Below are 12,255 nucleotides of genomic sequence, written 5' to 3'. Positions count from 1 at the left end.
CCAATATTTATAAATAAAACAAATTACTCTAAAATATTGATAAACTTAGGAATATATATATATGTGCAAAACTTTTTTTTTTACTCACTACCTACTGAGCAAACTTAAGACATTATTGCATTATAAAAAAAAAAAAAGACATTATTCCATGCTTTATTTGGAAATGTTAAAAGGTAAAATGAAAATGAAATTGAAGTTGAACAAATAAATATTATTAAATTTATTAAAAATATATATATATATATATATAATTAAAAAAAATATTTTAAAATATCATTTCATCTAAATTAACAACTCAATGAATATTATAAAAAGTATAATTTTTGTTTAAATAAAAAAAAAATAGCATAAATCCAAATCCAAATCCGGAAAAAAGCAAACCGAAGCATTTCAAATCACAATAATATTTTTAAAAGACTGCAAAATATAGAGAAGCATTTATATGGTCTGGTTTGGGCAGGGACATTTTCATAGAATAAACCTAGGAAGCCCAATTTTGTTTCCCTGCTTTTTCACATCATCCTTAATTTGTTGTAGGTACTCTCCAAAGCTAAAACTTCTATAGACTTGAGGCTCACCACAACTTTGTATTATTGAATCCTTTGATGGGGTGAAAAAGTACGCCATCGAGAACCTCTCCTTGTGTCGGTTCGCCAAAACCCTATGTTTCACACTCTTGTAAACGTCGTTGCTCCACGCCTACAAAATTGGATTCGTTTAGATTTATTGAAACGACAATGGGCTTAATATTTTGACAATAAGTTTAGGCTTATGTTTACTTGAAGTAAGTCTCCGATATTGATAATAAGAGCATCCTCATTGGGCTTGACTGCAATCCATCTCCCGTCTTTAACCAATTGTAGGCCTCCAATGTTGTCTTGGTGAAGTATTGTGAGGAAATCGCTGTCGGTGTGTGGCATCAGTCCGATAATCTTGGAAATCGCACATGGTGGGTATCTGTTTAATCGAAGGATACATGTGCTAGGCAAACAATGTTTTTTAAAGTACAAGGGATCTTGACCTAACTTCTCAGCAAGAATTTCTCCTAGTTTTTGTGCCAAGTCCGATATCTTTGTTGCAAATTCCTCTGTTGTCAAGCTGAGAAGTGAATACTCTTAATATTAGTACAAATTTCATTTAAATAAATAACAAATCAATTGAAGTATTAGACTTATAAATTGACAATGTTGTTAGATATTTAAATATATTTATTCTTAAATAAATAAATAAAAATTGCTACTTATGAAGAAGAAAGTGGCCATGCATCATGCATGCAAAACCTGTAATTTTACGTACTCCAAGTACAAATTAGGGCATGACCACGTGGCATCAAATTAGTGAATGATTCCAGCTTTGGTAGGCCACGTGGCATAACCAATATAGATCTTGTTTAATGAAAGGATTATTTTTAGGTTTGATGAAAATTAAAAAAAAAAACTAGTTTTTGGGGTTTCTTGACCAAATTACCCATAAATTATTTTTTTTCTCTTTTGAATAAATTAATTTTAAATAATTAAATAAAAGATAATTTTAATATTTTAATAAATAAATGAATTGATACTTAAATATTGAGATATAAATGATTAAAAAAAACTTAAATAAATCTCAAAATAACTCATTTTTTACTAAAATTCTTAAAATAATCCTACGACCAAACAAGTCCTAGGAAAGAAGGATTATTTAATAATGAGTGTCAACTTTATGTCTCTAGCTAACTAAACATTATTTCATTAATTTTCTCATTCATTCTATCACTCAATTCATTAACTAAAATAATAAAAACATCTTATATCTTAAATTATTATTTTTTATTTTATTTATATATTTTAATACATTTTAAGTTAATTTATTAAAAAAATAAAATAAAATTAATCACACCTCTCATTATTTTTCTCTCTATCCAAGTTATTCAAATAATACCAACCCAGATAAATGATTTTAAAAAAAAAAAAACAGGCTCTTTAGGTTCATGAGAATGAGAAGATATTTCTTCTTCTCAAATGAAAAAAAAAGTGAGAAAAGATTGATTGAAAGTGATGACGATTAATCATTATTTATCATTTAATTGCATTTCCATTTATGTCGATATTAATCATCGTATCATTTTTTTCTTTGCCCGCAAAATTACATTTATTATAAGATTGGACGTACCAAAAATAAAATCTTAGCATAAAAATGATTTCCATGATTTTTATTTTTAGTGAATTCATTAATTAATTTTCTTAACAGAGCATGCGGTTTGATAAGAAATATACGAAAATACCAATATAATTAATAGGTAAAAAGGAAAGAAAAAAAAGTAACTTAGTGTTTACCTGGGATTGTCCCGACCGGTTAAGCAAGATATGTTAGACATAGGCACATGAAAAGCTTCCGACCAAGAAAGCTGACTCAGAGAGGTGGCATTCGGCGATCCCCACCGGTAACTTCCCACCGGAAAATCCATGCATGCATCATTTACTTTCTCCATAAACGGCCTTCGAAAAAGCTTCACTTCTTCGCTCTTCATTCTCTCCAAAACTTCTCGAGAAATTCCATGGTTCACTACTTGAAAGAATCCCCATTCTTGTGAAGCCAAAGCAATTTCTCTTTTGCATTCTTGTTCCTCCTTTCCTCCCAAGCTCAAACGCCCGAGGTCTATAAGTGGCAATTCCATTTCCTCCACTCCCTCGGTATTAAAGGTTCCTTCTCCGTGTTCAACAGTATCACTATTCGAATACTTACGAAAGAGATCCTCGTATTTCTCTTCTAAAGGTGGTTCTGATGTTAACGATCCCATGACTGTCGGGCTCTGAAAGTTGAGAGAAATTTAGAAACTATAAACAAAAGACAACTTACTTAGTGCTATGGAGAACTAATTTTGCATTTGGGATCTAATTTCTTGTTATATCTTTCCTCTTCAATGATAATGATAACTCTAAACATTTGAACTGAATTTTTCATGTGTCTTGTTCTATATAACGTTCTTATAATAATTATAATATTGATGAGTAATGATTAAGAATAAACAAGTCTGCGCATATTCATAGTCAACCAAATCAATTTAAAAAAAAAAAACTTAAAAGATATAACTAGCTAGGACATCATACAAGTGATCAATGGAGATATTATCAAGGAACAATATGTTTCCCAAGCCACTTCACCAAAACAAATGGATAAATGTTTGAGATTTTTTTGAAAAATCTTCTTACACAACTTGCTTATATCAATTCTCCAACAATTAATTAGATTCATATCTCATACTTATATGGTTGTTGATCCATTTATGAAATTTGTATAAAAAATAATATGAAGTTAAACAAAACGTACCAAGTTCGAGTTTGATACATCTCTATTGTACATTCTTTTAGCAACCAAATTTTTGGGAATTGAGGAGGGGAGAGCAGAGGAGAGGAGAGGAGAGGAGAGGAGAGGAGAGGAGAGGAGATAAATGATATATAGAATCTACATTAAAAGTAAATAAAAATAAAATAAAGTATTTTAGTCAAATATTTAATATATATCTATAAATATATATATATATATATATAGATACAGATATAAATATAAAGATATATAGATATACGTTTGACAAAATTAAATTCTTGATTTTTCTTGATAAGGTATATAGATAAAAGATTATATATATAATAAATAAATAATAATTTAAAACTATTATTAATTAAATTTATATAAAATATATATAATAATAATAATAATTTTTTTACTAATTAATCTATAGTTTCCGTATTAAGACAAGTAAGATAAATTGTAAATTATCTCTCATATAATTCTACTCATAATATAAATATATATTAACTCTCATTAATAATTATATTTTCTCTTTTCATCTTATTATCTTAAATCACACACACACATATATATATATATATATATATATATATATATATATATATATATATATATATATATATATATATATATATTTTAATTATTATTTTTATATTTATATAAAATTCATTTTAAACATAAGGTATATAACAATAATTTTAAAAATATATAATAATTTATTAATTATATACATGTATATATTAATTTAAAAAACTCTACAAGCTTTCATAAAACCACTTCTCTCCTAATTAATTTATAATTTATTTTTATATTTTTTTATCATAATATAATAATAATAATAATAATAATAATAAATTTATCAATTAATTTACTAGCTTTCATATAAAGGAACTTAAAATAAGGTAAAATATCTATATAATTTATAAATTTTTATATATTTTAACTCTCATCAATAAGTATTTTATTTTATTTTAATTTTAAAAAATATATATAATTATTTATTGATTATATAGTTGTATATTAATTCTAAAAACTTTATACGCGCGTTTTTCATATAAAACCACTTAATATAAGAGGTAAATCTTCTGTACTAATTAATTTATAATTTTATAAATATTTTTTTCTCTCTTAATATAGATATATAATCAATAATTATATTATATATATATATATAATTCTTTTAATATTTTCTCTCTCATAATATAAATATATATTAATTATATTATATGTATATAATTTTTTTAATATTTTCTCTATTATAATATAAATATATATTAACTTTCATCAATAATTATATTTTCTCTTTTCATCCTATTATATTAAATCACATATATATATATATTATAATAATTAGTTTTATATTTATTTAAAATTCATTTTAAACATAAGGTATATAATAATAATTTTAAAAATATATAATTATTTATTAATTATATAATTCTATATATTAATTTAAAAAACTCTACAAACTTTCCATAAAACCACTCCTCTCCTCTCCTAGTTAATTTATAATTTATTTTTATATTTTTTCTCTCATAATATAATATATATAAATATATATATATAATAATAATAGATTTTTTTATCAATTAATTTACGCTCTTTTCATATAATGGAACTTAAAATAAGGTAAAATATCTATACAACTTATTAATAATTTAAAAATATATATATAATAATTTATTGATTATATAGTTGTATATTAATTTTGAAAAACTTTAAACGCTTTTCATATAAACCACTTAATATAAGAAGTAAATTTTCTATACTAATTAATTTATAATTTTTTTATACTTTTTTCTCTAAATATTTTATATATATATATTCTCTAATCAATAATTATATTATATATTATATATATATATATAATATTATTTAAGATATATATATATATATATATATATATATATATATTCTCTAATCAATAATTATATTATATTATATATATATATATAATATTATTTAAACTATGGTTAATTTGAATATATATATATATGAGAGTAAATTTATACTTTAGTCAGGGTTGAACAGCCCATAAATTTAAAATGATTAAAATTATAAATTAAAATACTATATCTATGTTTAAAAGTTAGAACATAAAAAATAAGTACAACCTTTAACTAATTAAGTTAATAAAACTTTATATTTTAAATTTAACACCAAATTTGATGAAACGTAATATTCTTAACCTACGATATAAGTTAAATTTTTAACTAACTAATATATATATATAATAATAATATATGTGGTTTATTTGGATCTTAGCGTGAAAATAAATAAGTACTAGTATGAGTGGTTTGAACAAGAAAACAGATAAATTTTTTTATAATCGTTCTTTTATTTCTTTCTATAAGTAATAAATGAAATGATTAATCAATATTAACAATTTAATAAATTTTAAAAATAAAAATTTAATTTAATTATATTAGAATAATAAAGGTTCATTAATAGAATTTATATATCATTTTATATCATTTTTTATAATTATATAAATTCTATATATTTTTAAAATTCTATAAAATTTTATTCCTTTTTCATTTCTATCTTTAACTAATAAATAAAATATTAAAAATTCAATAATTATTCAATTTTAAGAATAAAAAATTAACTTAATTATATTAACCTAATAAGTATTCTTTCTTTTATATATATATATATATATATATATATATATATATATATATATATATAACCATCTATTTAAAACTTAATTTGAGATATATTTAAATAAAAATAAATTCAATAGTTAATTAATTTTAAGAATAAAAAAATAACTTAACTATATTAACTAAATCTTAATTTGAGATATATTTAAATAAAAATAAATTATTATTTTTTATTATTGGTTTACAATTTATATTTGATGGGTAACTAATATATTTTATACTAAAAAATATTTTAAAATTAATTAATTTTTTTTATTATTTATCTATATTTTATATTTAACACAAAATGATAAATTATATGGTTTGTATTAAAAATATAGTTTTAGCTTATTAATGAAAATGATAAAATAAGGTATAAAAAGGAATATTCTAATTTAAGAAGGAATATTTTAGTTAAGGAAAGAATATTCTAAATTAGTGTAATTAATTTGTACTTCAAAAATAATTCCTAATTTAGTACGTCATAAGTCCTATAAATACCTAAAAGATATTACATTGTAATTATCAAGTATTTAATATAATACAATTTTTATTCTCAAACTGTTTCTCTCTCTAAGTGCTCTTCTTGCATTGTCTAAAAGACTTACTAGTTAGAATTTGAGTTGATCTAGCTTAGTGACACACGGGTCGAATTTTAGCTCGTGACAAGTGGTATCAAAACAAGGTTGTGCTTCCGCATTCAAGCTGCAAGAGATGAATTCAGGTGCTATCGTCACTATCCGTAGAGTACATTGAATGTACATAAATGGCTATAACAGAGTTTCTCTTATTCGTATTAACAACTACTATAGGAGGAATGTTTTTAAGGTTTCGACCGGCCAACATAATGACAAAGGATCCAAGAGGGATAAGTTTGTCGAGGGAGGTGCTTCCATGGAAGCGCGGGTGACCTGGCTTGAAGAAGGCATGAACGAGCACCAAGAAGCTCTTGAAGTGTTTAGCGCAGTGGCCGATAAAGTGATAATGTTGGATGAGAAAAGTGAAAAGTTGGAGAATAAGGTCATGAAGATAAATAACAATTCGAATCGTAACATTCGTGAAGAAGTGCTAGGATCGATTCTAGAGGAGGTTAATGATATCCGACAAGAAGTTCTCGAGACAATCCGAAGAGAATCCCATGAGATTATTGACGCTCTCTTGAGTGAAATGATGGGGAGGCTCAATGCGATGGATGATCAGATTGGGTGGAATGGAGGGGAACTTCGAGGTGTGACACCTCATCGAATGGATATTCCCAAGCCAACTTCGTTCAAATGCTCGAGGAGTGAAAAGGAAGTTGAGGACTTCCTTTGGATTATGGAACGGTATTTTCAGGCATCAAGCATACTTGATGATCACACCAAGTTGCAGATGACCCCTTTCTTTCTAATAGAGATGTCGCTATTATGGTGGAGAAGGCATGAAACATACATTGAACGATGTACGTTGAGGATGGAAACATGGGAAGACTTCAAGACTGAGTTCAAACATTAATTTTTCCTAGAGAATGCCAATTTTGAGACACAGAAGCGACTAAGTCAACTTGTGCACAACATGACCATCAAGCAGTATGTGAAGGAGTCCAAAAATTAATGCTCGAGTTACAGTCTCCTAGAACATGAGACATTGTTCGCCTTTGTTAACGGCCTAATGACATATACGTGTTAGAACAACGACTTACCATAATGTCACAAAAATAAAGACAATATATGTCACAACTAAAAGTTCTCAATTCATAGATTCTTTACGATTCACTGATTAATTTTTTGAATTAACTTTTTGAATTTCCAACTCGCAAAAACAATATATATATACCACAATCAAGAGTTCTCAATAGTGACTTAATGACGCATCGCATCATTTTTCATAAACGTTTAAAACAAATTCTTAAAATCCATAAACTTAATATATGCCGAATTTGTATTTTTAATCATTTTATATTATAGTTTTATTTCATTTTTTTATTATAAATTTTATTTTATTTTATTTTTACACCAAATTCTTCGCACATAAATATAATCATAGTCGGATTTAAATAAGTTTGTGAAAAATAAATAAAGGTGAAAATATATAAATAAAATAAATGACTCTAAAATATTAAAAATAGTAATATATATTCATTATCCTTGAATATATATAAATATATATATATATTGGCAAAACTTTTCATTTTTTTCTTGCTCACTACATAGGAAGCAAACATAATACATTATTGCATTGTAGCAAAAAAATAAAAATAAAGACATTATTACATAAAATATAAAGCCCTATTAATATTGTTATACAAAAACAAGGGGCTGTTACAAATCACAACAATATTTCTATAGACTGCAAAAATATAGAGAAGCATTTATACTGGGCTAGTTTGGGTCGGGCCCATCTTCATAGAATAAACCTAGGAAGCCCAATTTTGTAGCCCAACCTTTTCACATCATCCTGGACTTGTTGCCTGAACTCTCTAAAACTAAATCTTCTATAGACTTGAGGCTCACCACAACTTTGTATTATTGAATCATATGATGGGCAAAAGAAATACGCCATCGAGAACCTCTCCTTGTGTTGGTTAGTCAAAACCCTATGTTCTACGCTCTTGTAAACGTCGTTGCTCCACGCCTACAAAATTGGTTTCGTTAGAGATTTGTTGATACGACAATGAACATAATATTTAGTTAATAAGTTTAGGTTTATGTTTATGTTTACTTGAAGTAAGTCTCCAATATTGATAATAAGAGCGTCCTCATTGGGCTTGACTGCGATCCATTTCCCGTCTTTAACCAATTGTAGACCTCCGATGTTGTCTTGGTGAAGTATGGTGAGGAAATCACTATCGGTGTGTGGCATTAGTCCGACAATCTTGGAAGAGACCGCACATGGTGGGTATCTATTCAATCGAAGGTAACAAGTGCTAGGCAAACAATGTTCTTTAAAGAACATGGGATCTTGACCTAACTTCTCAGCAAGAATCTGCCCGAGTTTTTGTGCCAACTCGGATATCTTTGTAGCGAATTGCTCCATTGTCAAGCTGAAATGTGAATACTCTCAACATTAGGATAAATTTAATTTAAAAAATAACAACTCAATGTAAATATTAGACTTATTTAAAATAAATAAATAAAATTAAAAGGCTACTTATGAAGTCTTGTCAAATTAGCTGTGCTGTTAGGTCAGACTTAATCGATACATGTGACATTTATTACTGACAACTAGGAGAAATAAAGTGGCCATGCATGCAAAACCTGTAATTTTACGTACTCAAGTACAAATGGGGCATAACCACGTGGCATCAATTTATTGAAGGAATCCGGTTGGTAGGCCACGTGGCATAATTAAAGAGCTTGTTTGTTGAAAGGATGTTTTCAAGGTTTTATCTGTTTAATGAAAATTTTTAAAAAATTATTTTTTAGGTTTGTTGACCAATATACTTTAATATTTTATTTTTTTAGGTTTATTGACCAATAGGCTTGTTTGATAAATGAGATATTGGAATAAAATTTAGTTTTTATTCAAAACTCAATTATCACATAATTCATCTAATTAATATATTTGTCTCTTAAAATATCAAAATTATCCTTTACTTTTTTTTTAATATAAATTAATTATTAAATAAAAATTTAGAGAGATAAAAAATAATTTAGTCAAAAATAAATAAAAATCAATTTTTTCCTACTTTTAATCAAACAAGAATTTTTTGGAAAAATTCAAACAAAAGTATCCAAAAACTACTTCCTCAAACAAGCTCTTAAATTAAAAAAAAAAAATCTAAAATCCCAAAGATCAAACAAGCTCCAAGTATTATCAGTCATTATCCGACACGTGGCAGCCAGGTACACATTGGTTAGTACAATGGATATGGATGAGATTAACCATCCATGTGACGGGTAAAAGTGATAGAATTAAAAAAAAATGGGATTTTAAAAATATATTTATTTTTATTATATAATTACTTAAATCATTAGTTAAAATAAAAAAAATACTTTAGTCTGTACAATAATTATAGATAAAAAATTATAATAATTAAAATTTTAAATAATATAGTTTCTTATCAAATATTTATAAAAAAGACATCAAACAAATAATATATCTAAGAGGGTACATGTGAATTATTTGAATTAAGTTAATTATAGTAATCAAATTAATTATTTATCAACTAAAATATTCTGAAATACAAAAATATTTTAATATATCTTAAACAAATCTAAAATAACTGATCATATTTTATTAAAATTCTTATTATAAAGTTCTAAGATCAAACAAACCCTAAAAAGGAAGGATTATTTAATAATGTTTGCCGACTTCATGTCTCCCCTAAAGAAATGATTTTGTGAATGAAAAAGCAGGCCGACATGGTGACGTGGTCTTTCAAGGTTCATGAGAATGAGAAGATATATATATTTTCCTCTATACAAAAAATAATAGCGAAAAAATTGATTGAAGTGATGGCAATTAATCATTATTTATGATTTAATTTTATTTCAAATTTATGTCGATATTAATCATTGTCTATCATTTTTTTTCTTTGCCAAATTACATTTATAAGATCCATGTCGACATAACAAAAAATAAATATCCCCCACCTCTCAACCCATCATTATTGAAATTTACTTTTTTTTTTAAAATAAAAATAAAAATATTTGGTTGATAATTTGAATTTTGTGATTAATCTAAAATAACCCACTTATCAAATCAATATTGATGATAAGTTCTATATTGTTTTTGTAGAATTTTTGAAATTTTATTAAAAAATATTATTTAATGAAAAAATAAGTTATTTGAATTATTTTTTAAAGATAAAGTAAAGATATTTTAGTATTTAGTTAATGAAAGGAATGATTTGATGGTTAGAATGATATTGAAATATAATAAAGAGATAATTCATATAAGAGGAATGATAGGAATCACGACTTTGGAAAGCGACTCGTACAAAGAAAGTGACATCGCTGTTATACTAAAGTGACCTCGTTGTTATACAAAAGTGGTTGTTATACAAAAGTGACATCGTCTCTTTTGTATAACAACGATGTCTCTTATGTATAAGAGCGATGTCACTTCCGTATAACAGCGATGTCACTTTTGTTGTACGAGTCGCTCCCCCAAAGTCGTACTCCCAATCATTTTTCTTTATTTAAAATTTACAAAAATTAAAAAAACCTATACCAAACTGCTCTTAGGAGACGCAATGTAATTATGAAAATATGAGATATATAAAATAAAATATATGATTAGAATTATGAATTTAAGTAAAAACTTAGTATTAAAATTTAAATGTTATAAAGAATAAATATGAATGGTTTGATTTCTTTTTATTGATGAATTGAGTGATGCAATTAAAGAATTAAAGTTGATTAATTAGTGTATTAGACTATAATTTATTTGAAATTAATTTCATATAATTTATTTTCTTGAAATGGTATTTCAAATATATATGAGATAATTCAAAACAAACATGGCCCCAGCAGATTTTATGTCTAATTAATTTTATTAACAGATAGATGCTAGCATGCGTTTTGATAAGAAATACCGAAATGACAAATATTAATAATTATTTATTTAAATTAAGGTAAAAAAAAAAGAAAGATAAAAAAAAGTAACTTAGTGTTTACCTGAGATTGTCCCGACCGGTTAAGCCAGAAATGTTAGACATAGGCACATGAAAAGCTTCCGACCAAGACAGCTGACTCAGACGTGTGGCAGACGGCGACCCCCACCGGTAACTTCCCATCGGAAAATTCATGCATGCATCATTTACTTTCTCCATAAACGGCCTTCGAAAAAGCTTCACTTGTTCGCTTTTCATTCTCTCCAATACTTCTCGAGAAATCCCATGGTTCACTACTTGAAAGAATCCCCATTCTTGTGAAGCCAAAGCAATTTCTCTTTTGCATTCTTCCTCCTCCTTTCCTCCCAAGCTCAAACGCCCGAGGTCTATAAGTGGCAATTCCATTTCCTCCACTCCCTCGGTATTAAAGGTTCCTTCTCCGTGTTCAACAGTATCACCATTCGAATACTTACGAAAGAGATCTCCGTATTTCTCTTCTAAAGGTGGTTCTGGTGTCAACGATCTCATGATTGTCGGGCTCTGAAAGTTTAGAGAGATTTAGAAGTTATACCAATTGTTTAATTTGTGACAGAGAACAATTAACACAAGATATGACTATAGACAAAAGACAACTTAGTTTGTGCTATGGAGACAACTAATTTTGCTTTGGGGATTTAATTTCTTGTTATACCTTTTCGTCTTCAATGAAAATGCTAAAATTTTGAACTGATTTTTTCATGTGTCTTGTTCTATATACCGTTCTATAATAATCCTCCACAACAA

General features: G+C 26.1%; 3 protein-coding genes across 3 annotated transcripts; all 3 read right to left on the bottom strand.

Annotated features, from left to right (window-relative positions):
* Window positions 1–468: 468 nt before the first annotated feature.
* On the bottom strand, window positions 469–1,372 carry LOC124933840 (gibberellin 2-beta-dioxygenase 8-like). The gene is made up of 4 exons (XM_047474280.1): window positions 1,293–1,372; window positions 1,009–1,098; window positions 780–957; window positions 469–699 (listed from the first exon to the last, which is right to left on the bottom strand). Exons 1-4 carry the CDS (start codon window positions 1,370–1,372, stop codon window positions 469–471), a joined length of 579 nt encoding a protein of 192 aa, XP_047330236.1.
* Window positions 1,373–2,311: 939 nt separating this feature from the next.
* LOC124936531 (gibberellin 2-beta-dioxygenase 8-like) lies at window positions 2,312–2,779 on the bottom strand. Its single transcript, XM_047477036.1, has one exon. It carries the CDS (start codon window positions 2,777–2,779, stop codon window positions 2,312–2,314), a length of 468 nt encoding a protein of 155 aa, XP_047332992.1.
* A 5,308-nt stretch (window positions 2,780–8,087) lies between these two features.
* On the bottom strand, window positions 8,088–12,030 carry LOC124935703 (gibberellin 2-beta-dioxygenase 8-like). The gene is made up of 3 exons (XM_047476122.1): window positions 11,537–12,030; window positions 8,637–8,958; window positions 8,088–8,549 (listed from the first exon to the last, which is right to left on the bottom strand). Exons 1-3 carry the CDS (start codon window positions 11,998–12,000, stop codon window positions 8,319–8,321), a joined length of 1,017 nt encoding a protein of 338 aa, XP_047332078.1. The 5' UTR covers window positions 12,001–12,030; the 3' UTR covers window positions 8,088–8,318.
* Window positions 12,031–12,255: the final 225 nt, after the last annotated feature.

This window comes from Impatiens glandulifera, chromosome 4 (genome assembly GCF_907164915.1).
Source record: "Impatiens glandulifera chromosome 4, dImpGla2.1, whole genome shotgun sequence".
NCBI classification, from domain to species: domain Eukaryota; kingdom Viridiplantae; phylum Streptophyta; class Magnoliopsida; order Ericales; family Balsaminaceae; genus Impatiens; species Impatiens glandulifera.
The sequence above is the reverse complement of the archived record's forward strand: the minus strand, read 5'-3'. Positions and strand labels throughout refer to the sequence as shown.